Raw genomic sequence first — 25806 nt, 5'->3', positions numbered from 1 at the left:
CCGGGCTCATTCACTTCCGCTTGTCGATCCGGAAACTCCCGGAGATCTGGAGGTCCTGGGGCGAGCCGGCTAGGGATGCGGAGTGACAACACAATCTGTTTAATGCCTTTGCAGCGAGTTTTCCTTGCGCTGTTTCCCTCCTTAATTTTGACTTCGACGCAGGAGTCGGCTGTGCAGGTATCATCCTTCCCCGTCATCCCTGTCTCGTCTCCACATGTCGCTTGCAACTGCATCCCAAGAAAAGCAAGTCCGTATTAGGCAATTGAACCCTGCCAGGTGACCCGCTGCGCTGCCTGAGAAACAGCAATTTCTTTTCAATTCTGTAGCGTATGCTGGCGTCGTAGTGAGCTACTCTGCTTCGAGGGTCGCGACGTCCGTGTGCCCGTGTTTCGTTTTCAACCTCAACTGAAATGGCTTTTCTTTGTCGAGCTCGATCTCCCGTGGCTCACTCGTGCTGGAACTCTTGCCACTGGCCCGGTTATGCTGGAACAGCCGAAGAGCGAAGTATGTGAAGGCCTATTTGCGAGGCGGGTAGCCAGTCTGCATCGAGCTTTCTCCTACTCAGCGCCGGCAACAATACCCCGGGTGTACCCCTCCGGTCTGCTGCCCTTGATCGTAAAGAGCGAAAGGCGCCCAGTTCTCACATCAGGAGTGCTATCTGTCCCCCTTTCGAGAAGACGCATTGCTGCACGTCCGCTCGTCCGCTGTAGCTTGCTGCCCTTGCACGTCAGACGAACACCTTCGAGGACAGCGCACACTCGCTGGCTGCCGCTGTAAGCCGCGAGAGCTGGCGCACATGTTTCCCGACGACCACATCTCGGTGCCGGTTCGAAGGAATTCCAGACATAAGTGACACTCTGGGACTTGCTGCGGTAGCTCTGGTCTGAGACGCGGCTGAGCTGCCCTCACAGAAACAAGGAGCAAATACCGGCCTTTTCTCCTGCCGGTCAAATCCTTCGGAGGGTCTACGCACACTCCAGTTTGTCTCGCGGGGGGAACACAGTCGCCTGCGCCTCTTGTTTCGGCTGCCGCGCCGTCTTCCTAGGTAACCTGGGAATCAGCTCACTTCCTTTCGTCCGAGAGCAGACACTTAGCTCGACTTGTCTGTCCTGCTCTCGTGTTAGCTTGTGTAGACCTGTCCTCTTCCCGTAGCTTCCAGCGGATGTACCCGTGCTCTGCAGGGTGACACACATTTTAGGCCCCCCACATTCACGCCCTCCCACATTTCAGCCAGAAGGACGGAAGGCACGAGGAGAAACCCAGGCGCTCGGGCACTTGGTCGGGAAGTTAGTTTTAAGCCGTCCCGGTCAGCGAACAAGGCTTCTTGTGGGTCCAAGTACAGCGTCAATGCCCCCGCCTATACATAGACTTCTTTGTTGTGGAGCAGGAGCCCTCTTCGCACGCTCCCTTCCCCTCCATAGAGGCTACGATGGGTGCGAATCCAAGCGTCGCAGTGCCCGGCGGGCAAAACCGTCAACCCAGGGGACACCACATTTCGGAGCCCTTTGGCGCCCTGGACAAGGAGGGATCAATGGATTTTTTGTCGGACTGCGACGGAGGGCAGCCGGGAGCCTTGCCCTCTCTAATACGTGGCGCGGGTTCCTGCAGCTCGGGGCGTGGCTTTCATACGCTAGCCAGATATCGCCGGACTACTCTCGCAGAGGCTAATGTGACGACTCCACAACCATCCGCTGCTGCCTCCAACAGCACACAGGAATGGAGAGCGAGCGCGGGGACAGGAAGGATGTATGGAATAGCAGCAGAGCACCCTCAGGCTCGTGGGCTGCTGCTTGGTCTCCACGCAGGCGAAGTCCATTCCGGCGTCAGCCCCACCACTACGGACAGTAACGTCGATGAAGAGAAATCGGGTGCGAAGCTCGCGGCTAGTGGGACAACCCCCGCTGGTCGAGCATCTCCGTCTGTTGTTCCGCCTCCTTATTGCCTTTTTTTTCCTCCACAGCAGTTCGGTCCAGGCCCTACTTTTCTCTCTTCACCCTCTGAGTCCGGGCTTGGGCACGCACGGAGGCAACAGTTTAGAGAACTGAACAGCCTGATAGGGGCTAGCGCGGACGCAGGTCCAGCTTTGAGCGTTGAAATCTCCAGGTCTGAGAAGGACGAAGGGAGCTGTGAGTGGTTTCAAGGCGCGGCAATCTTGCCAGCGGTTGAAGAAGGCTCTTTTGATTTGCTTCAACAGCTACGGACCGGAGACGGCTTTTCATGTTGGCGACATTCTCCACTGAAAAGAGTAAATGAGGAGGCTACAGAAGAAAGGGACGACGCTTATAACGAGAACGTTCTCCCGGGACCCAGTAAGAGCAGGGAGTCGTCGGCGTCACCTTGCCGTATTTCAGCTCCAGGACTGAACTCCCCGCGCTCAGCTTTGTCTCTGCATTATCACGAAACAGTGAATGACGCCGACCGGTCGGTCGTGGCCCGGCTGCGCACCGAAAAGGAGCTCCGGCTTGAAGGGAGCGCTTCGAGGCGCAGCAGGAGTGAACCTGCAGCTGGGTCCGCAGGCAGCTCATTTAGCTTCCGCCGCGGGGGTCGACCTCCGTTGAAACAACATGCTACAAAGAGACACGGTGGTGCTGGCGCTGATGCGAGGACGCCAGACTTGGAGCAGGGAGGCAAATGCTCAACCAAGGAGGTAGGGCCGTCTTCTGAAGAGACCAAGGGAAGAGGAGGCCGGCTGAGGCTAGTGACTCTGACAAGAAAGCGTCCGACGCAGGGGCAACACGAGGGAAACCGACAGACAGCAGACTTGACGTTGCATCTTTCAGCCCTTTCAACGAGCTCAGAGAAAGGGCGAAGGAACTTGAAAGAGAGCGAGCCTGTCGGGGGAGACAGCTTTCCTGTGGTGGCATTCTGTTCGGCTTCCTTGCGGGCGCCCCCGTTTACTTCACGCGCAGTTGTGTCTGCCACACCTTCGCCTCCCCCTGGTTCTCCCCGACGGTGTGGGCCTCTCGCTTCAGCAGGAAAAAGTCCCTGCGGAACCGGTGAGGTCTCAGCTGATCCTCTGCTTCACCATTCATGCGCGTCGTCGCTCCACTGTCAAATAACGAAGGCTCGCGCGCCTAAGTGTGCTTCTGTCTTTGAGGCCCCTCCGCAGGCCTCACGAACTCCGCCGTCATCTACTGCTCGTTCCCCTAGCAAGGAAGGAGGTAGCCAGGAAAGGGACACTCCACCTGGCCCTATCTCGAACTCCTTGAGTCTTTTCCGTAGGAGTTTTGGAACTCCAAGAAAGAGGCCAACCAGCCCGATGACGGTCCGCAGCGCTACAATAGCTGCGTCCACGAGTAGCGGCACTAGTGGAGAAAAGGGTCTCTTTAGTCCGGCTTGTGGTGAGCGACCTCCTTCTGGCACGGGTGTGCAGAACGTTTCCTCAATGCCGCCAAATATAGGGGCCGGCGCGCAGGTGCCGTCGCCCTTCCCAGCCACGTGGCCCTCTGGAAGCCCTGCTGTAGCAGACGCGGCGAGGAAAGAGAAGGCCGCGGTGTGCGGCCCGACCAGCCAGTTGGATTCAATGGCTGTCAGTGACCCCTCTCCAGAGAAGTCAAGCATTTCACAAGCTAGCGGGGCGCGCACACAGACTGTCCACCTACCCTCCACTGAAGAAAGAAACGGCAAAAGTGTGGAGAGGGACAAGTTGTTCTCCTGGCCGCCCGGCACTCTTCAACAAGACGGGAGCCCGGTGTGCCAGAAGCGCGACGGCCGTGGAAGCCGAGATTCGAGAGCACAGGTGGCGGCGCCGTGCGGCAGCTCTCAGGATAAGGCAGATCTTCCTGATGCAAAGACTGAGGGCAACATGTTCGGCTCAGAAACAACAAAAGGCGGTCTACCAGTTATAGGAGCACCTGAGAAGGCTGAAGTCCCTTCACGGCAGGACAAACGACCCGCTGCAGCATATACTTTCGGAGGCAGAAGCACAAGGCGTTTGCCGTACCGCCTGTTTTCCTTCGGCCCGTCTTTCCGCGCGGCTGCCTTCTCGTCCCCTATGAGTAGCGGCGCGGGGCAGCCCACGCCAGGAAGTTCCCATGCTTCTCCGCTCTGCGGCTTCTCTCTTCCGCTAAAACGAGTTGACGAGCATCCGTTGCTTCCGGCTGCAGTGCCGTCTTCTGTCTCTTCATCCCGGCCTACGGAAGCATCGAGTCCCAGTCAAGACCCGGCGTTGTATCCGCGCCAGAGTAGAGACCCAGGATCGGTGCACGGAGCCAGGGGGACTCCTGATTCCAAAAGACCGAGGGAAATTTGGCCGCTGGGATCTTTCCTCGCGGGGTCATTGAAAGATAGGCCAAGACGGACTTTCAGTGCTACACCCCGAAGTTGGGAGGGGCAACGCACTTGCAAGGAAGCTGTTGCCAATATGGAGTGCGTGACCCCGTGTAGTTCCAGGGTGTCTGCACAAGGCGAGGGAAAACTCGAAAGCTCCTGCTCCTCCGAAAAGACCAGGTTCTTTGGTGAAGATGATGAAGAGAAAAAAGGCCGTCCTCTTGCGAACGGCGACACTCGACCACGGCAACAGGACTGCGGGGCCATCAAAAGACAAGGAGGCTCCTTAGCGATTCCCCGAATGTTGTTGCTCCGGTCTCTGACGAAGAAGGAAGAGCGAAGACCATGTTGGAAACAAAGCACATGGTCAGAGCCGCAGGACGAAGGCGATGATGGTCATGCGGTGGCGCGACTGGACTTGAGACGTGACAAAGCGGAAAAGGAGCTCAAGGGTGCAAAGCAGGGCAAGGGAAACAAGCTGAAGGACTCTCGGACGCAGAAGGGCAAGGCAGGGCAGGACGGGGAAGAGGCCAAAAGTGCAAGAGAGAGCAAGACAGAAAGGCCAGACGACTCGCCGCCCCAGAAAACGGCCGGCCGAAGACCGCCGGCCGAGGCCTTCTCCGTGGCTGATATCAATGGGCACTGCAGAGCTTCACAAGCTGAGGACACGGGTATGGGGGGACCCTGTAAAATACATCAGGTGGAGTCAAACGGGAGAGACGAAGATGATCTGCCCCGGGGGCGGAAGCAGGGCACTGAGAGGGACTGAGAGGATGGCCACAGGACGGTGAGTGATGGAGAGAGTCAGACAGGAGACGAAGGTGCAGAGTCTGTCACAGCGACAACGGGGAGCCCAGGAGCCCAGACGCCGGGCGACCAAGAAGAGCGCGTACGCATCGACGGAGGTGGCCGGGGCAGCAAGAAATTGTGCAGTCAAGAACGCGTAGAAGAAATAGTGCAGTCTCCCGTGGAGGCCAAGTCAGCGAGAGCTGTCCCCACAGTTTCGGAGTGCGGCACTAGCGCATCTGCCGTCATTAACAGACATGTGGAAAAGCCGGGGAAGTCAGTGACGAGTGGGGAAGGACTAACAGACTCTCCTCCGACGGCAGGTGAAGAGGTACCAGGAGCAGGAGGTCGCTGGTGGTTACCCGCAGAGCAGTTGGCCTTTGTGCGGAGGCATGATACTCCCAGCGTGCCTGCTGGAAAGTTTTATTTTCTTGTCCATGCAGGGTGGATCGAGCGGTGGCGCCTGTTCGTGTGCTCCGGGTGAGACCAGCAAGAGATGCGCGTACAAAGGCTGATTTGCCCTGGGTGTTCGTGAAGATGCTTGCTTGCTTCCGCAGTCCCACTTCGCGTCATGACTGTGTGAAGGGCTGTACTTCGCTTTCGTTTGGACGGGAGGGCCGCCAGCGTATTCCTTTGAAGTCTTGTTTACTTTGCCCCTGCTCTCCCTGAGGTTTTGCCACGGTTAGATTCTTAGCTGTGCGGCTTGCGGTATGCCAGCTCCGGCCTAACAGCTTTTAGGAAGCCTGCCGTAACAGTTGTGCTTGAACAAGGGTGTGTGCGCACATATCCCCACAGTCGATATGATATGTAACGCATGTCTCTCCACCCTACTCGGCCACATTATTGAGCTGCCTAACAGAAACAAGCCTCGTCGCCGGGCAAGCGAGAAAAAGGGGCGTGTATTAGTGTGATTGCCCGCTTGGTCTGCTCAGAGTGTCCACACTGTCCATCGATGAGGAACAGATCTGACGTGCACCGTGCCCAAGCGTATTGGTGTGCTGGCAGCGCTTGAGAAAGAGTGACACCGATTCAAGGTCAGCACGACACACTTGCATGGCCTCGCTTGAAAGCCGTTAGCGAAGAGGTGACAAGGCGTCCGCGCGAAACGCAGTATCTATTCTCGGTGCAGGAAGAGATCTTAGTAGAGCGGATGCTGCGATCTATAAAAGAGAAACACTATATGGCCTTGCGCTCGTGTGGCTATTTCCCCGTGGAGTTATGCAGGCTACCCTGGAGAAAACTGTGATTTCGACAAACTAGACATAATCTCACTGTGCAACGTCGATCCCAACTGCCGCCGTTTCGTGCGCGATTGTTTTCCTCCGTCCCACTTTCCTCTGGGAAGATACCTTTCTCTAACTGGCCTTGTTTCCGTCCTGTTTTTCACATGTGAAACAGAGGCGCTTTCCCCGGACCGATCAGAAATGATCTACTTTTTCTCTCTCAGTCGTTGCCGAAAACGCCCACGCAAGGAGCTAGTTCGAGACGGGCAACATCTGGACTTCCTTCCTCCCGTCTCCTTCCACATTCCCTTCGCACGTCGTCTTTCATTTCTCCTTTTTCGTTTCTCTCTTCTACGGCCTCCCCATGTATTTCTTTATACCCAGAGACTCTCTACGTACCGCGCCCCGGCCTGGAGTCCGGTGTGCATTACCGAGGTGTGAACCGCATCATCTGGGGGTTCTGGCGTGACCTTTACGGAGGAGGCCCTTGCGTTAAGAGAGCGACTGTGGATCTCTACGGTAAGAAAAAACAGCAGACAGTATTTTCACAGTGAAAAGAACCGTAGCCGAGGTGATAGAAGCACCTTCGAATAACGAAGCGTGTAGGTGACTGCCACTTCCAGCTCCCCTTCCCTAAAATTCCCTTTTCTTACTGCACCCCCCTTGAAACGAGCGGTCTGGTAACTTCTTGGACGGAAAGAAGAAGCCGTCGGGCACCGGAACTGAGGCGGAGCTGTGAGGAGGTTCTGCGATTTCAAGTAAAACAGTTTCCTCGAAGGGCAAGCTTTTCGATAATCAAGTGAAAGTCTGTTGGATATGCGTCTGTCGATTCTTCAGGTCGTTCTATGCGCCCCGACGTGGATGAGTGGGGTGACGAAGAAAACTCAGACATTCCTTTTCGTCGACCGCCCCTATTGTCTCTTCCGCTATCTACGGATGCTCGGCCGGTTTCTCCTCCCACTCTCCTAGCTGCTTTGACTTCACGCACACGCTCGCTTGCTAGCGGTCCCTCCCGTTCCCTATCGACTCTTTTCCCCTCTCGCTTTACTGCGACATATTCGTCGTCCGGAGCTGCCGGTCACTGCGTCCCACCTGTAAAAAGTGGTACCTCTCCTGGCTTACGGAAAGAAAATGCGAAGGGTGTAGTTCAGCCGGAGAACGAGAGCGTGGTAGGAGAGGGGGCGAAAGACCAGCTCCAGCTTTCCAGCCATAGTGAGTCACGTAATTCAGCGGAGCTCCCAAAGCCCTACCGTGCATCTTGCATGCCCTCGCAGAAGTCTCCTCAGTCAGACACGTCTTCTCCTGAGAGACCACTCAAACAACGAAACACGGATGTGCTTGTTCCGGAGAGAAGCGGACGAGAGTCCAGTAGTTTCGGAGAGGAAGCTTCCTTTGGAATCTACGGTTCTTCGTCATGTTTTCGTGGCCACAACCCGGCTTCTGCAGCTGGTGTGTCGTTTTCCGAATCCGAGGAGAAACTCGCACGGAATGGAAGGAAAGGGAAAGACGAGGTCGCGAATGTAAAAGACAGGTCAGATCAGCGTCTGAAAGTTGGAGACGCCGGGCACAACTCAGAAGTCTGTGTTTCGCAGTCCTCGTCCTCTCGCAGTACCAGCGAGTGTCCGCGTATTTCCTCTAACGCTTCCGCCGGCCACTTAGACACCATCGCAGCCACATTGCCAGGAGGAACGGTAGCGCCTTGCAGAGGAGAGGCAAGCAAAAACGGCCGCGTAGTAGGGGCTTCGCTAAAAGTGCCGAAAGAAAAGCCCAAGCAAAAGGAGGGCAGATTTTCTCTGATGCAAGTTCTCTCTTTCCGACCCTCAGCTTCTGGCACTCCCGCAGCAGGATCGTCGTCGTCTTCCTCGGCCACTTATTCAACCTCTTCGACATCTTCTTTGACCTCCTGTTCTTCCTCCGTGGCGTCGTCCCGTTCTTCACCATCCCGCGGTTCTTCTTTCCCCACGCCCACTTCTTTTCCTAAGGCAAGCAGACCTGTCGTCAGCACTCCAACGAGCGACCTGTCGAAGACACAGAAAGACAGTGATGACAATGGCGACGATTCGAGCGTTTCCCAGGGACTCCGCCTTGAAGCCTTCCAGGAGCGGAAAGCAACTGACCTCCTCCCTTCGGTTCCACGCAGCCGCGAGCACCTGGACAAGAAGGGAAAAACTGTCTTCTCCTCTAGAACTGCTAAGCGCAGTCGCAGTGTCGACACGGGGAACACCTGCCGTGGGGTCTCCACTCGCGTCGCCAAACGAGTAGCAAGAGCTTCCTCTCGTGGAATTAACAGAGATTTCGCAGGAGAGACAAACGACTCTTGCGACCTCAACATAAGAGGGAAAATTGGAAGCTTAGGCGGAAAGAGCATGGTTCGCCACGAGGATGTCCTTGTGTCGAGACCTGAAACAGCCAAAAGCAACGAAAGCGACAGGAACTCTGGCACTTTGGCCATCCCTCCCTTCTCTGTCGATTGTCCGCAGGGAGACGTGCCAGACACCGCATGCCCAGACGGCCGATTGCGGAAGACTCAACACAACGAGACAAGACCCTTCTCGTGGCTGTATGCCGTCCAGGGAATCTCTCGGATGAACAGTTATACCGGGGGAGCTAAAAATCCCCTCTCCAAAAGTCGTGAGACCGGAGTCGACTCAACAACGGACAGAGACGTTAGGAAGGGAGCCGGTTCAAAAAAGCCAGTGATATTCGGAGTTAACCCAGGTGTACAGGCACCCACCAGCGCTTTCATGGGTTTATTCAGGTCATCGTCCGCCCCACTGCACGCGGGACCACAGACATGTACGTCTTCACCAACCGAAAAGACACAGCCCGGTAAGCCAACGCGGACAAAAGTATGTGACTAATGGAGCAGGGCTGCCACAAGGTGAGAATCTTTCCAGCATTGAGCGTAGCTCCATGGCTACCGCTGATGCGGACGCTCCTGCAGATGCACCGCGGAGGCCTCGGGTGCCTGACGGACGATACAGTTCTTTTTTTACAGTACCCTTCTTGCACCAGAGAAAATGACCCTTCAAACAGTTGTGCTGCTACTATGAAGCCTGCGGCGTCTGTAACTGCGGTCAGGGAGGCTGCGCTGCTGTAGGTTCTCTGCCCACCCCGGCGTGGGGACAAAGTAGCGAGGCGTTTACACCATTGACAGGAGTGGGTGACTGACAGCGTTTGAATATATATATGCACGCGTGGCGTCCTGAGCACAACACGCGTCGGTGTGGTAGCGTGCCTTCCCGGACAGGCTATTGTTCCACCTATGCAATCGGTGTTCGCTGTAACGCCTTGTGTTATACTGTCTAGGAGACGGCCCAGGCAGACTAGGTACCCATGTGCATATCCAACCTGATGCTTTTTCGGACCCTCGTTGTCACCGGCTTGTCAGCACCAGGTCAAGCGCACATGCCTATCCATGGACGCGTCAGCAGCAGTTCGAATATACCCTAAGAATACCTAGTCCGTCCACGCACATATATGACCGGTCACTGCTGCAGCTTTGCTCCATGCGGGATTACAGAAGGGTTAGTGTGTGTTTGTTTTTGTACAGATGCTGTCGCCCCTGCTACCGTGACTCCCGTCGGGCTAAGCAACATGACCAATACATGTTTTATGAACGCCGCGCTTCAGTCGCTAGCAGGTATCCCGGGTTTTCCCGATGCTCTTTATAGAAGATTGACGGAAGCGTCTTTGTTTCTCGCCACACAGAAGGCGAAAGAAGCGGCTGAGCGGGCAGAGGACGCCGCGCAGAAAGCCGCGCGGGTAGCAGGGATATCCTCAGAGTGCAAGCCTCCTGGCTTGTCTCCTGAGCCCCCGTGGGCGGGCGTGCGCTGGCGTCCTTCTTCTTCCCGTAGCCTTCCAGAAATGAAGAGGGAGAAACCGCCCGAGATGCAACTCACGCTGGCGGAGACACGCAGCGGGGAGAAACATGCAACTTCCGTACAGGTTGAACGGCATGGCAGCTTGCAAGCAGCGGTAACACATTCTGATGAAGGCATCAGCGTCCCTTCTGGTAACCGGAGCGGCGGGAGGCACAACGCAGTTCTCAGCCAGAGAGAAACGGACAAGGAAATGGACACTGAAGGGACCTCAGGAAGAGGCTGCGCTCAGCGGAGACTCTCTAGCGAGCATGATAGCTGTATGTACGCTAACATAAGTGATTTAAAACTCCCAGCAAGCTTTGTTATGGAGGAAAAGGAAGAAAACCCACTGTTTTCGGGTGGAGCCTCTGACCTGGAAAATCGCCCACCTACGGGGCAGAAAATTTTGACGAATGAGAGGGGTGTACTCCCACGCACTGGGGGTGCTAAAGAGGAGACGCTTGTTGTCACAGACATAGAACGACTAGAGGGTGCGACAGTCCGTCCAGTCAAAGAAAACTGCTCTACTTTTACACCTGACGTGGCCGTTAACAACCCCTCTGTCTGCACGGAAACAAGCCTCGTCCAAGGACAGAATCGTCTCGCAGAGACCTGCGCAAGCAAAGCCACTCGATCGTGTCCAGAGAATCGGTCTCGACAGCTTTTCTGCAGCCTTGCGTCTGCAAGAGAGAAGACCGAGGGTACTCATGAATGCAACACCGATGCCCCTACCAGCGAGGGTGTCACGATGACTAAGAGAGACGGGGAGGAGCTCGACTTATTCCATGCAAACTACATCGGGGAAGACTGCGGAAAAAAGGAACCTCCAGATTTCGACCTCATTCAGTTGAACAACCAGAGGGAAACAGGTGACAAGAATGGCAAGGAGAGATTGCAGCCCCAAACCCAGGACCGAGCAAAGGATATCCCTTTCAATTCCGAAGAGTTAGTTTCCTGTCTGTCGATGGCAGCTAAGAGAGGCAACAGTGATGGAGCATTCCAGGCAAGCTTCGGAAGTGGGGAACAACAGAGCCTAGAGATTCGCCGGTATACAGAATCTTTTTCCCCCGGTACACTGGGTAACCTCATTGGATCCACTATGCCGGTCACTAAAGCGGACTTCTCTCCTGCGCCAATGCAAGCCCACGCTGCCACCTTCAAACCAGGCGTAACGGGCGGAAGCGGGGGCACCCCTGAAAGACTGGATATAGGCAAGAGCATTTTTTCCTTTTCAGGGGGAGTAGAAGAGAGAGTGCCTTGTAAGGTACAGAACGGAAATTTGAAAGCCCGCATGAGTCGTGCAGTTTCGGCTCCGTGTCGCCGCACATCGGACGCCAGTACAGCCCTTACCGCGGCCTCAGGTCATTGCCTTCTTACGGGCGGACTAACGCCAACAGAAGACTCCGTCGATGCTGATTTGGTAGCTGAGCAAGTCGACTCTGCTGGACAGAAACCTGGCACTCACCGTCTGGTGAAGGAGGAATCAGGAGAAATCTCTTCGTTGTTTCATTACTGTGATAGCGACAGGACTCGTACATCCATTCCTAGAAGTGCAAACCCACATGATACGGGAGAGAAAGACGTTGGCGAACAACGGACAGAGGACGGCAGAGCAGAATTGTCGCCCCACGGAGAAATCGGAGTTAATACTCGGTGGAATATACGCAATACCGACAAAGAAACAGGTACAATCTTCTTGTACCCGAGAGAAGACAGCAACGGAGATAAAACCGCGATACAAAAGGAATTGTCTGATGAGGTTGCCGAGAAACCACATGGGAGGGGAGCCTCTCCGAAGAGGCAAGGACACGGAGAAGATGAAGAAGGATACATCAGTCCGATATCACATTCTCGGAGCAGAAGTCCTATCACGACTGAACAAGATGGGACGAGGCTGAGCACACACGTTCCTCCCGAAGACCCTTTGCCAGGTCCACCTCGAGACTCACTCGGAGGTGAAATGAAATCTCTTAGGCCACAGACGCCACCCTCAGCTAGGTCAGCGATCTACCGCGCCTCCCTGACCTTCTCAGGAGCAGAGCGGTTTCGTCCTGCAGCAGCAGAGGCAAACGGGATGGGAGAAACGGACGCAGAGTCCGGTCTCCAGGCCAGCTGTGTTTTGTCAAGCTACTCCGGCGACAAAGGAACAGAGAACATACCATCTGTCGAGAATGCAGGGGCAGAGCGGCAGCAAGAGCGCGGGTTGTGGGATTTCTCTACTGCTCGAGAGTCACGCCAGCGGCAAGGAGAAGATGGTCAAGCAGGGTCCCCTAGTAACAGGAGAGACAAAGAACCAGGAGGAGGAATCCCTTCACTGAAGGACGACCAGCTTGAACCTGGAGAAGGCCGGAAATACGAAGCTCGAGGAACGTCCTCGTTCATTCAAAGCAGAGTGGGATGTGCGTATGAGTCGACGGGAGATACACAGGGACCCAACTCCTTAGAAAGGACCACAAGCGTGCAGGATTCTACAGGGGTAGCATTGGATCGGCTGAGAGCTACTAACGCCAAAGTCTCAGGAAAAGAGACGAAACGTCCCCACATCAGGGAAGGCAACTATAACGAAGAAAGAGAGGGTGCCCCGGGGCATACGGACGACGTAACGGTCGCAGAAGGAAAACGAGAAAAGGCAAAAGAAAACGTAGGGACTACGGAACCCGGTGCGGTCTCCGATGTAAAGAGAGCGCCAGGAGGAGATTTGACGAAGCGGCTCCGAGCTAAGGACAGCAGCGTAGAGGGAAAGGCTAGAGGAGACGAAGGGAAATATGCTGGGTTTCTGCGACCCTCAACCGCCATTAAAGAGGGTGAACTCACAAAAGAAGTTTGCGCCATACTTCTCCAACTGACGTAAGAAGAACGCCGCACCCGTTTTAGAGAGTCATTGTCACAAGAGGATTTCTCCGCTCTTGTGGGTTGTTGCACCTGTATAAAAGAATAGACGTAGACTATCGGGCATGTCCCGCTGTAAGCAAGGTCGCTACCTACTTCCTGTGGGGGACCTGCATACCAGAAACACATTCGGGTCAGGAAAGCAAACAGTACACCCGTCAGGGAAGATTCTGGGATAAGTAATATTGGCAAAAGACCACGAACAGCTTCGTGCTATATCCTCAAGCATGTGCAGCTGTAGTTTTTATACGTAGCTACAGAAATACAGAATCGCCACTGATGTAGGGTCAGCGCCTCGAACAGCTAAGGCTAGCACCTCTTTATACACTAAAGTATAGCTGTACATCAGTCCGGGCATGCATCCATGCCTTCCTGATCAGACGCGCTACATTCTTCTCCAGCTTTGTATAGCAAAATACGTAGATTTCTGAGCAGACAGAGAAAACGTCTTCTGCTGGGGTACATAGCCAGACAGCATGCGTTTTTGCAACTGATGTGCCTTCCTCCTGGGTCAACAGCAATTGGATGTGCGGTATTCTGTGCTACAGTCGACATCCGGCTTCTGCGCTTTTCTCTTCTCGGTCTGTGCCCCTTTTCGGAACCGACAAGCATCTACCTCCTCCCCATTCTCCCGATATCCCAAGCATGACTGCGCAGCGTCCTCGGCACTCTCCGCCAACCGCTACCTCTCGTGCGCCGGCCGAAAGTGTGCCCGAGTTGAGCACTGCTGTATCATCTGTTGTATCATCTCCTCCCCCTTCATCTCGCTCGCTGCTTCCTACATGCCAAACCCCGAGTGCGGTAACTCATGCAACCGCATGTCCCTGTAGCCCAAGAAATCCAATTCCTGGGACTGCCGTCCCGCAGAAAGTCTCTAATTGCACGCGTCTGTCTACAAGCGGAGTGAATGAAACTGGTGCGATGAATATGCTCTCCGTCCAGTCGTCTCCCACTGCCTCTTCGACGCCGCAGTCGTCGGTAGGTCCTGGTGCCTCGTCGCTCGTCCCTGCTTCCTCATTCTGTACCTTGGATTCCGCAGCCCTCTCTCTGCCTCCTTCCCGTCGAAGCACTCTTCCTGGAAATCGCAGCCTGGTTGTGGTGACACCTGACAAGCTTCGCGATCTGCTAGCTGTGCATGCACCAGGCTTGTTGTACGTGCACCGTCAGGAACAGGCGCAGCAAGACTGTCATGAGTTTCTCCGCCTGCTAATCGACAAGATGCACGAAGAGCTCCGGAGATTGCCTCACTCAGTTCAACAGGAATCTCAGGTCGTCAACCCGGGCGTTCCTGAGACTAGCTGTAATGAGGCTGCTAACGTGTCCCCTCCATGCACAAGTAATGGAACTACAGAACAGCTACACGAACCGAGAGAGGAGATCGCGAGTGCCACTGTGGCAAAGTCTCGAAGTTTCCATGCTAGCCAGTACAGTTCTTGTCGCAGCAGCTGGACGACGCCTGGGCTTCGGCAGAAGTGCAATGACGAGACGACGCTGGAGTCCGTTGCACAGCTTGGAAGTGCTGCTCTAAATACTGGGTACGATACACGAAAAGGGCGCTCAGAAAGCGTATCACTGCTAGCATTGTTCTCATCAGAAAAAGAATCTACCAGTGGCACGTGCACCACAACTGCCTCTAGGAGTGACTCTTGCCTAAATGGCACTGACTCTGGGGCTGGTGAGCCGCAACAGGTGTGTGAAGTGAAGGAACTGTTCACCGGTGAGAAAGCAAGAAATCAAGGAGGGAAAGGAGAACGCCTCGAGAACTACGACCGGGATCAACATGGAGTCAAGGACGCCGTAGTGACACCACGTGAAGGAGCAGACAACATCCGGGAAAAGAAAGCGGCAGAGGGCAACGCGCTAGGAGACGAAGGGATACGGGATAAAGGGAGTTGCCGGAGAACAGATACTGATCGTTTCCTAGTGCATGGGAGAGAAGAGGACAGGAGTGAAAGCGGAGATGGGATGGGAGGCGGGAGGGAGAAATCAGGAAGAGGAGATCAGCCTTTGTCGAACCAAAAGGACATATCAACTAATGGAAAAACCCCAGAACTCTTACCAACGAGGCCCGGTGTATCGAAGAGTTGTCGCAAACTAGTTTCGCCTGGAGACAGCAGGTCAGGAAAGGGCAAAACGGGACAGCTGAGACGAGAGGCTATAGGAGACGTGAAGAGCGGAGAAAAGTGCAACAGTGGAACTAGCGAGCGTGCAGAAGATACACACCGGACAATACTGGATGTGCAGGATCACGACATACGTAACAAAACCGAAAGGGAGGGTTTTCAGGACAACGGAGCGCCGTGGCCGATGGACGGGACAAGGTATGTACACTCAGAGGAGCCGGGGGGGGTAGCTGTTGCAGGGACGAACTTGAAGAGGAAGAAAGGCGGAGAAGCGGTTGCCGAAACTGGGAAAGACGCTTTCAGACAGCACTCCGCAGCCAAAACGGGAGAGAGATGCATGAGCGAAGACCATGAAGACCATGCCGGATTTTCCCTTGCGTCGTTACCGGAACATCCGTCTTCCCAGTATCGCGCGCTACTTGGATACGTCGCCTTGGAAAAGGGGGAGGAAGAACAGAAAGTGGAGAGCTTCCCGTGGACGGGACTGCACAAACTGACTGCGGGGACGGAGACGAAAGTACCCGGATGTGGGCCTCTGCGTGAAGTGAAGATAGTTCAAGGAGAAGACGGGGAAAGCAAAGTAGAGAGAACATCCCACAACCTACGCGCCCCGGCTACCTTCGCAGTCAACTCTACAAACCGTGAGGAAGCAGTCAAAAGTGACGCCGAAGAAAGGACCAAGGCGGGTTTCTCCGCATGCGCGTCTGGAGGTACCGTCGACAGCACCCAAGTCACGAAAGAGCCGACGTCTACGGATCGAAACACAGGATCCTTGGATCATACTCAGTTTCCTGTTGGGGCGACCGCATCACCAAAGACGGGGGGAGGAGAGAGCGGAAGTAGTCCCGGCTACGAAGAAATAGAAAGGGCCAAGGAACGAGCAGAGACAGAGTGGCGAGCGTATATGAAGGAACACGAGACGATCATGTCACAAGTGTTTGCTGGCCAGGTAACAGAAAGCCGTCTGATGATAATACGCCTGGGGAGCCCAGCTGCTTAACATTGTCGCGCAAACACAGGAGTCCCCCGACTCTTCTGCACCTACACCTCATACAAAGATAGCTCGGCCACCTATGGCTTCGTAGAGCAGCTCATCTATAGTAGTTTTAGTTTGGCAGTCTATGGAGCAATATCTTCTGTGACTATTGCAGGCGGCTACGTAGAGACAGATAACACCGTCTAAGCCATACCACTTCCGCGGGGCTGGACGTGTAAGCTTGGGTGCTATTAGGCACATCAGAGTGACGAGGGCGCGAATGAGGAGACAGCAGTCAGCTGAAAACGTGCCATTGTTCGACTTCTTGAGTGGAGAGTTACTAGCATGGTAAGAATGTCTCCGTGTGGAAAGTTAAGGCACCATGGAAATCTGAGAGCCTGTGGCAAGTACGGCGCGCGTCTGGTATTCATGTGTAGGATTAACCGTATACACGCGCAGGAACCCTGTGTCCTGCTTTGGCGCGTGTCTTCGTCATCACTCAGCTCTGCAGCAAAATTACTTGCTTGAACTGCCACAACTCCCTCTGCGTGTACGAGCCGGCCTGGGATCTCTCCCTTCCTCTCCTCCCCGATGGCCCCCGTACTTCACTCTCCGAAGAGCTTTCCAAGTTCTTTTCTTCCGAATACCTTGACTTCCGTTGCGAAAGATGCGAACAGAAAACTACAGCAGAAAGGCGATTTTTTTATTCTCACCTACCTCGTGTTCTGTTGGTGCACCTGAAGAAATTCAAACCTGATGGGACGAAAAGTCACGTTCGGGTCGCTTTTCCTCTTAGGGGACTGTGGGTGGAAGAAGGAGATCTGCCCCAGTTTCGTTCTCGAGAACACTGTACTTGCTGCTGTGACACTAGCCAGGAGGAGCAGGGGAGAAAAGAGAGGAGAAGAACGAGAGACAAGGGAGAGGAAGAAGCAACGGACAGCGGCCGAGAAACGGCAAGAACTCTGTCTGGCCCCCCCGCTTCAAGCAGGCTTCCGCCGCTCAAGGGTTCGAAACTAAGGGGGGTAAATGGCGGTTTCCGGGACGCCGTTGGAGGACAGAAAGATCAGGCTGGACGGGGCAAAACCGATCTGAAAAGAGACGCAGCCGAGAAAAGGAAATCGGCGATGACGCAGGGAGAAACGCCAGAATGCAGAGAAAGCGGAGACACGGGTGAGGGACGCCGCGTTTCAGCAGAAGGACGGGTCTCGAGAGGGCAGGCAGAAAAGAGTCAAGAAGAAGAAGACAGGGCATTCGATGAAAAGCAACATATAGGACAACCGATGCCCCCCGTGTCCCTGGAAGACCCTCCCTGGGGTCTGCAAAAAGACAACGAACTCAAATGTGGAAGGTACGAACGAGCTGGCGCTTTTCGCGCCGCAGCGGAAATAGCGCTTGGCAAAGGGGGAAGAAAAGAGAGGAGGACGACGACGGGGACGCGGTAAGGAAGCGATGCCTCCACGTGTACCAGCAGAGTGTACACGGGTAAGAATGTACGTGAAACCGCTGAAATCCACCTCGTGGCCTCGACAGCGGTGAGCCGTTCCTGCTGCAAGACTGATTGGACTTTTCAATGTTAGCACTCCAGAGTCTTCTTCTGTACAATTGCAGAAGAGTGCTTCTACTGCAGGTAGATTGTCGATGTGAGTGGCACCCTCGGTAACCGGCAAGGCGAACAGAGCGAGGTACCCCCCTGCACTCTTCCTGCTCGTCGAGAAAAAACGACGTGTGGTGATTCTCTGCAAAGAGATAGTTGTTCCTGCCCGGCAGCCCAAGCACGGTCTAACATCGGCGCTCCCGTAGAGAACTTGGTCTTTGTTTGCTGTTTGTGGGTACTCGTGTTTGTCTCCAGTAATAAAAGCGCGGCGGAGTACCGGTTACTGGCTGTCATCGTCCACACGGGGCAGTCAGGCCAAGCCGGTCACTACGTTGCCTTTGTCCGTCGTTTCTTCTCCACTTCGACCATGTCCCTCCCATTGCCCGACTCTTCTCCGCACGGGACCGCAGCGACCCCGGGGCGCGCTCAGCAGACTTGTAGAGGCTCTTCCTTCTCGACAATGGCTTCAGCTGCGCCACCAACAACTCTTTCTGCACACGGGTTTCTACGCGCCAGGAAGAGCTCTGAAGCTTCGGAAGGTACCCGCCGCCCGGTTTCGGCATGCCTCTGCGACCCTGGTGCCTGCACAAAGGGTGAAGACAGGGAGGTACCCGCGCCTCAAACATTTTGCAGCCAGACAGCTGTGACAAACGTTGAAGCGAAGGTACCCCGCGGTAAGAGTGCGACCACCATTCCTAGCACATCTTGTACTGCCGCCGCGCCTCGTTCGTCACGCAATGATAAATCAACACCCCATAGAGGCGTGAGAGCACTCTCTGTCGCCTCTTCGGCATGCCGTTGTAAGTCCTGCGCGGAGCTTGCAGAGGTCTCTGCAGGCCCACCCGCGGAATCCACCTCAGTGTCTTCCACTGCCAACAAGCCTCTTTCGGGTGCTCGTCGTTACTCTAGCTTGTTCGTGACAGAAGCAAAAGCTGGTGAACTTCCGACCGAAGCTGGATTCATGTCTTCCTCTCATGGGCAGTCGACAACCTCTTCCTCTGACAAGGGGCCTGATGTCTCGGATCGCGAAGATGGTCGTGCTCTTTGCTTTCTGCATCGTGCTTCTTCCGGCAGGAAGAGCCTCTCTAGCCGTGAAGCGGAGACTGGTGATCGTAAAGCGCGCTACTGCCAGTGCAGCTTCTGCGTCAACAGGGGGCATGGGGGAACTGGTCAAACTCTCCGCGGTCCCCAAAAATCCTACGGGCGGACACTTTCCTGCCTGAGCGGAAGCTCAGGGAGTCCTTCTGAAGCCGCGGGGGGCTTCAGTTTCTTACCGAGAACTATATCGAGACGTAGTGGGGAAAATCCTGGGGGGTCTTCAGATTCACGTTTTCCCGGAACTCCTTGGAGGTGTGACTGCACCTCAGGCGCAGTCGGGAATAGTGAAGGAGGGACCTCTCAGCTGGAGGAAGAAGACTTTCGTTCGTCTCTAGCCCCGTGCACATGCAAAAGTAGTAACGCTTGTGAGGCAGATGGGCGGAAACGGGAGCGCTCGGAAACCTTACCAAAAAAGGAGAAGGAAGAGGACCATACGTCATACGTCGAGGCACGAAGAGGGATTACCAGAGAGCAGTCGGACCTACCTGCGCTCCGTTGAGGAAGGCGAAAATGGGACCCAGGTAAGAACAGTGTGCATGGCGGTTCGTGTGAGGGACAGCCCGGACTTTTGTCTGCGAAGAATACTACTTTTGCACGCACCCCAGGCGGTGCCGGCTGCACTCCGGGGGGCACGTAGCAGATTGACCGGAACTCCTGCTGAACTGGAAAGCTTAACGAAGAACAGGGATTGCAGGCAGCCCGCGAGAGCAAACGGGCCGATGCCCGCACGTCTTGCCTGTATTTGGGAGGACAAATGTCTGTCAGCGTTGAAGTGTGAGTGTTCTCGGTGAACGCAGCCTTGCATACGCGCCGACTCCTGAGATATCTTGCTTCGTGTGCGCTTCAGTGGTTCAAGTTCGACGACGAGCGCGTCGTGCCGGTCACGGAGGAACAGGTTCTTCAAGCAGATGCGTACTGTTTGTTTTACTGGAAAATGTCGCCCTCTCCCACTTGGACTTACACGCCCTCGTCCTTGGGCAAAACAATTGCTCGGCGTTCTTCTCCCTCCATGGTGTCATCGATTTGACAAGGCAAGCAGGGCACAGGCGAGCCCCTGTACACCTGCAGGATCTCACCCAAGTACGCAGCCGGCAGACTGCCGGTGTGACAGAGCGAGCTCACAATTCTGGCCACGTCCAGCGTCAGGACAGCTCTTCGGGGTACATTTTCCTCTGCTTTGACCCTGCAGTATACCCGTGAATTGTGATCACGTCGCTGGTAAGACAGGCTGTGCATCCGCACGGAAGATGCTGCGGTCCCTGAGGGAAGCAGTTTTGCGACTGGCTGACTGGACTATGCTCGGGACGGTGATGTGTTACCGCTTACCGGCCCAGGGGCCTGAGCGGGCTCCCGCTAGTGAGTCCTCGTTATGTTCCAGTTGAGGACAGGCCTTGAGGTAGTACTTCTCTGGCCTCCGGTAGATTTAACATCATCGCTCCTTCACTTAAAAACACGCTGCGAGTCATAAACTATTTCAATTGACGCAGCAAGTTAGAGCCAGACGGCCGACGAGAACCCCTATACTTGGGTGTATCTTCCCGCCCGTACAAATTTGAGGAGTCGTGGAATAAGCCTTCACCGCCAGGGTATGTACCTTCTGCAGTCACCGGCTTCATCCCGTGGCAAGTGCGGTGCAGTCTTCGTGTTCAGTAGTTCCAAACTCTGGGGAGCCAGATAGACTTGCAGTGTCACGGCGCTGGCGCTGCTACGGCTGCAGCGTAGGCCCCTTCGTCGGTGTGCTATACTTAACAGCGGTGTGCTATACTTAACAGCACCTGTTCCCTGCTTTTTCTAGGTCCCTGGCGTGAAAATTCCGGCCGTGCATAGATGTTTCCACAGGCCTTTTCACACGCCTAAGATGCTAGTGGCTCTTCACTGTCAATCTTAACGGAGTATGGGGACGAGGTACACAAGAAGGCGTTCTGTTTGGGGCCCGTGCAGAAACCGGCAAGTCTTTTGGGAGTCTGTCACTAGTAGCCACGGAGAGTAGCGGCACTTTCCGTTACGGCTTCTTGCCAAGACTCTCGATAACAATCTCGAGACCATTGCTGATCAAAACACCGATGCTTCCTGCCGCACTGGCAGCCTTCCTCAACGCATTATACTGCTCCGGAGCTGACGGAAATGAGGGATTGCTTCGGACCAAGCCGTCTTGAAGATGCTGTCCATAAGATGAATGGGGTCCGTGCCCCTTAAGCTCCAGGTATCTCGCGAAAGGACAGTGGCGACACTCAGCGTCTAGAGCGACCGGAAGCTCTCCGGTCATGGAGTCCCGCTACTAACACGGACTAGAATCGGGTCTACGTGTTACCGTCCGAGAAACCCAGGGACCCTTGCTCTCGACCCCGGAAACAAAGCACCACCAGCATTAAGAGGAACTGAGCATGCGTTTCTGCGTAGTTGAAGACAGACAGCTATGGTTTACACCTTCAAACTGCAGCAGCGGAAACGCCGTTTGGCACCCTATGCTGAGCGGAAGCCCGGGACTCGCCACACGTAAGCCGACGACGGAGAACGTCCTTGGCGGTGCGTCTTTAGGCTGACAGCTTCCGCGTACCAAACATGCGGCCTCCGATGTCAGGGTGCGACGCCTGATTGCTGGCAGGTGACAGAGCACCGACTGCAATTTCGAACGAGTAGCTGTTTACAGCGTAACTCGCTCGCGCTCGAAGCAGCAGCTTCGCCTTACCGGGGTCCCAGTCGCTGGACTCCGCTGCGAAATCAGCACGAGGTCGAAAAAGTGACGTTGTGCAAGCGTTTATACTAACCCGACGCAGACACGGTCTACCTCTCGAAAAGAAAAGAAACCACCCTACCCGTGTCGCGGCGACCTCACTCTGAGACACATTAGCTGTCGGCATCCTTAATACGTCGTGCTACCGGGAATGAACAAATTCCGGGGAGACGGTAGCTTAGACTGCCCCCCTAAATGAAACCAGTGCAGAACCTGACCGTGACAGGCTCAGTTTACAGGGGACATCCGCAGCCACTCCCTTCTCGTCACCGGCAACCTTCACACCCTTGCCACACACCACTTTTTTTGCGAACAAACTGGACGCCCACCCTTCACGTTCGTTGGCCTTCCCGTTTCTGATTACAGAGGCTGGACGGCGCACCGCACAGAATTCAGCTGTTGGAAACCAGTACTACGCCGCGACACCGTCAGACTGAAAAGTCTTCAAGCTGAGGAACGAAGCACGAGACCACGGCAGTTGAACCTGTCAGACCTAACCACAACTCCGAATGCACATGAAGCTAGGTTTGGAGTACCCACCACGCTTCCCTCACTCTCCCACACCCGTGTGGATACTGTACGGTATACGGCCCCTAACGCGAACGAACTTACATAAGACACAGTAACACCTTAACCGGGTGCGTGCATATACAGGTATAGAACACCGTTCGACACACATGACAACACACAAGAAGAACCGTACGACACAGACCTCGCACGCTATCCTCGTGTGACCATTGTGACACGTGACGCACCAGGTCATCTACTGGTCGGGTCCCCAAGTGACGTGAACTGCCACTTGTACGGCGAGATCTCTCGCTCTTCGCAGACCCGACTCCCCCAAAACTTCCGTACAATTCGAAAACCCGCGTTCACGAGGAGATTTCACTTTCCCGGTCTCTTGAGGCCTTCGCGAACACTGCACTCCTCTGTTGTTACACGTGTTCCAAACGGAACCAATGATCGCCGCTTATGAACACGACAGATGCCTGGAAGCCTGACGCTGGACAGCAAACCCTCGCGCGGCTGGAACGTGTTGAGGCTACGCAACGTAGCATTTGTCGCGACCCACACAATCCCATGAGAGACGTCACTTCTGATTACCCTCCAGTAAACAGGGGCTACACGCGCCCTCCACCATACCTCCTACACACCGTCCCCGCTTTCTGTGTCGATCCTTTTCTAAATGTACTTTGAGATCTCATTGAAATGTTTCTACAAATTCAGGTCACTTTCAGGAAATACACGAGCAGAGCACTCGTAGGTACTTGTTCACGCCCGAGACCTTCCTTCGCACTAAACATGTGAGAAGACACGGACAAGGCGAGTCTATCTTCTCCGGCGATGACTGCGGTGAGCCGCGAGTCAGGAAGCCCTTCATGCTCCTGCATGTAATCGATTTGAAGGAACCTGGTTGCGAGCTTATGAGATGATCCTGGGAATCCCTAGCGACACGCTGCCTCGAGCAGTCTGCCCACGAAACGTCGCCGGGCCATGCCGGAAGCGCAACGCACTTAGGGGAAGCCCCACTTCTCACTTCTTAGCCAACTCCGCGGACGACTTCCGTTACATTCCACCTCACAGGTATAAAGCAAAGAAGTCCGGCTCCCGTCCGGCAAAGGCTTTGGGTAAGTTGCGTGCAGCTCCGAAAGCGTGCAGCCGGCTCACGAACGCCACTCTCGTCTGCCCGGGACACCAGGCAACACCTACACTCCGGGAGTCCCTCCGAAGCGCCGGCGCCACCCGAATTGACACAGCGTGATCTTGCAAAAGAATCATGACTGCAGAGCGACGGCGCCCCCACTCCACGAAAACCAAGTTCTAAAAAAAACTCACGCACCGACAGCACCACCGGCGTGAGTTTCCCGGGCTTTCAGTGGACCAAAAATACCTAGCCTACTCTAGCGCGCGAAGGCGAGTTAAACAGGTCTCTGTTCCCCGCTTTCGAATGCCCCGAAGCGCAATCCTGTCTACCCTGTGTCGAGACAGGAAATACCGACGACACTCCTGGGTGCCCACCTGGCGGCACGGCAAGAAGCTCCATGCTGCAGTTGGCTGCACTATACAAGGCTGCCCTTGCTGCCAAGGCGTGGAGTTCCAAGGAACCAACAGATGTTAGGAACATCTCCTGCAGCAGCATTTGCCGCTCAAATGGGTCGATCTGCATGAGGGCAGTTGAAGTGCAGGTACTGGGCTGTTCAGCAAGTACAATCTCATCAACAAAATCTGCGTTGTTCTTCCCTGTTGCGCACATGTGGTCTGCCGCTGCCTTCACGCGTTTGCTCCGCATGACCGCTTGGCCGAAAAGAAGGTGAATAACGAGTCCGAGGCACATGCTGGCTACCGAAATTTCCGCTGCAGACGAAGCACCTGCGAAACCGCGACATGGGTGACGTCGCAAAAAGAAAAACCAGGGCACCAACGCAGTCCACTTGAAATCTCCCAGCAGACGAAGTACACCTCAAACATGTCACACAGGACGACCGGAAAGCAACGCTTTGACGGCCTGCTGCTGCTTGTGCAGGTTAACAGCGACAACCACCCTCGGTTGAACCCGCGCAGCGCTGGTCACAGCTTCACATTCGCCCAGTGTGATGCAAGAAAGAGCGCCGCCTAGCATTGCTCCCAAAAGCACCACACTATCCAATGTGATCTGAAGGTAAACGTTAGCTGGAAGTACACTCAGCAACAGGGAATGGAAGCACTGCCTGCATGCTGAGGAAAGTCGCTCACGCGGCCGATAATGACACCGAGAAGCTTCCTGTGGACTGCTCGGTCGGCCGGTAAAAACAAGCCAGAGCCCGCCTTCTCTAAACCGCAGCCGTGGCTACTGCATCCCGAACGGGGGCATGTATCCACGTGTATCAAGAAGTCCTGTCACGTCTCTCTCCTGTACACTCGCCGGTCGCCCCAGGCGACCCCAGCTTTGCAATGGCGAGCCCCAACAAAGAACAGCAGTACGCTGCCCGCACACTAGGTAAGGTAGAGGCTAGTAAGATTCCGTAGCAGAATACCAGCCGCTTCACGCACAAGTGAGGGTTTTCGTCCCTGCTATGCGAAGAAGACAGACGAGCCACACTTCGCCTGGCCGAGACTGTACCACTGAGACGCACACGCTGCGGTTTGGCGCTCTAAAAAAAACAACGGAACACAGGCAGTTTAGGGACACTACAGGACGTGGAACGCCTTTCCCACGGTTTCCGGCTTTCTCCTGGAGTGATAAGGCCTGGGGGTGATCTCCCAGGTCACCACCTGTCAGAATGCCTGCCAGGGGGACACGCGACGCATCGAATATTGCTTGCTGTCGGCGCAGCGGTCTCCTGGACAGCCGAGACAGTCCCGGGGGGTAGCTGCGGTCTGAGCTGGCGTGCTGCCCAGCAACGTTGTCAGATATTCTTCAGTGAAGAGTAGACGTCCGGTAGATACGGGCTTATCACATGAGACAATGAGGCCGCGCGCAGGGGGGAAGGCCGGCCGTGGACGGCGCCCGACAATTCCCGCCCCCGTCTCTTTGGATGTGGGCATGTACCGCCCGAGCTTTGTGATGGTAAGTGGGGCGCCCTGGTGCTGGTCAACTCTCGAGTGGCTAGGTGCTTCAGCAGAACGAATCTCTTTTTCGGCCGTGCTGTGCGTCCAAGGAACATAAGTTCCTCTGCGAGAGATGTTCGTGAACTAGAGTGGACTAGAGTTCTGTCCGCGGATGGCGGTCCGGGCGGAGCGGAGAAGGCTACGTAGTAGACGTATTCAGCAGTAGGCCGTACCACTGCTCGTAGCCCGCTACACCCGGGAGGTAAAAAAAACGGACACGACTCTCCCGATGCGTCGCGTAAGGTGCGACAAACCGGAAGGAGCCGAGGAGCCCCAGGTAGACACTAGTAGTAGTGACACTCTGGCTCTGCCCATCCCGCCTGCGTCTACGAGACTCTCCGTAGTAGAGCACTACCAGCCTACAGAAGACTACCTGCGGAGTCGGCGAGTTGCAGGGAGAGAGCTGTACCGGCTGGTACCAAGATCTGTACAAATCGAGGCTGAAGCCTTCCCGTCGGTGGCCTCTCCAGCACAGCCTTCAAGAAACCTTGTCCGATACGGTGTCCAAGCGGGAAGTACGCTAACCAGCCAAACAACCACGGCAGCTGTAGGTGTCTCCTGAATACTGTAACGCCTGTGGAGCGCCCTTCGCGCGAGGTGTCGTGCCGTGCTAAGAGGCGGCGGCTGCCTGCCGCTGAGTGCTCTGGCGTAGTGAGTGGTGTA

At 55.3% G+C, this 25806-nt stretch overlaps 2 protein-coding genes across 2 annotated transcripts; both read left to right on the top strand.

The window, feature by feature from the left end:
- The first annotated feature begins 13 nt into the window (after positions 1–13).
- CSUI_006657 (elongator complex protein) lies at positions 14–20813 on the top strand. The gene is made up of 8 exons (XM_068066811.1): positions 14–5535; positions 6454–6797; positions 7116–9107; positions 9832–12988; positions 13579–16102; positions 16633–17477; positions 17979–19342; positions 19669–20813. The coding sequence occupies exons 3-7, from the start codon at positions 7124–7126 to the stop codon at positions 19318–19320; spliced, it is 9852 nt and encodes a 3283-aa protein (XP_067921214.1). The 5' UTR covers positions 14–5535; positions 6454–6797; positions 7116–7123; the 3' UTR covers positions 19321–19342; positions 19669–20813.
- A 4279-nt stretch (positions 20814–25092) lies between these two features.
- Positions 25093–25803, top strand: CSUI_006656 (uncharacterized protein). The gene has a single exon (XM_068066810.1). It carries the CDS (start codon positions 25373–25375, stop codon positions 25703–25705), a length of 333 nt encoding a protein of 110 aa, XP_067921213.1. The 5' UTR covers positions 25093–25372; the 3' UTR covers positions 25706–25803.
- Positions 25804–25806: the final 3 nt, after the last annotated feature.

The sequence above is a fragment of the Cystoisospora suis genome (genome assembly GCF_002600585.1).
Source record: "Cystoisospora suis strain Wien I chromosome Unknown contig_3400, whole genome shotgun sequence".
NCBI classification, from domain to species: Eukaryota; Apicomplexa; class Conoidasida; order Eucoccidiorida; family Sarcocystidae; genus Cystoisospora; species Cystoisospora suis.
The sequence above is the reverse complement of the archived record's forward strand: the minus strand, read 5'-3'. Positions and strand labels throughout refer to the sequence as shown.

Excerpts from the sequence above, each read along its gene's own strand:
- CSUI_006656 (XM_068066810.1), top strand. The coding sequence starts at position 25,373 with ATGCGTCGCGTAAGGTGCGACAAACCGGAAGGAGCCGAGGAGCCCCAG.
- CSUI_006657 (XM_068066811.1), top strand. The coding sequence starts at position 7,124 with ATGCGCCCCGACGTGGATGAGTGGGGTGACGAAGAAAACTCAGACATT. Across the intron at positions 12,989-13,578 it reads GCCATACTTCTCCAACTGAC|TCGACATCCGGCTTCTGCGC; the intron begins GTAAGAAGAACG and ends TCTGTGCTACAG. Across the intron at positions 17,478-17,978 it reads AACGAACTCAAATGTGGAAG|TAATAAAAGCGCGGCGGAGT; the intron begins GTACGAACGAGC and ends GTTTGTCTCCAG.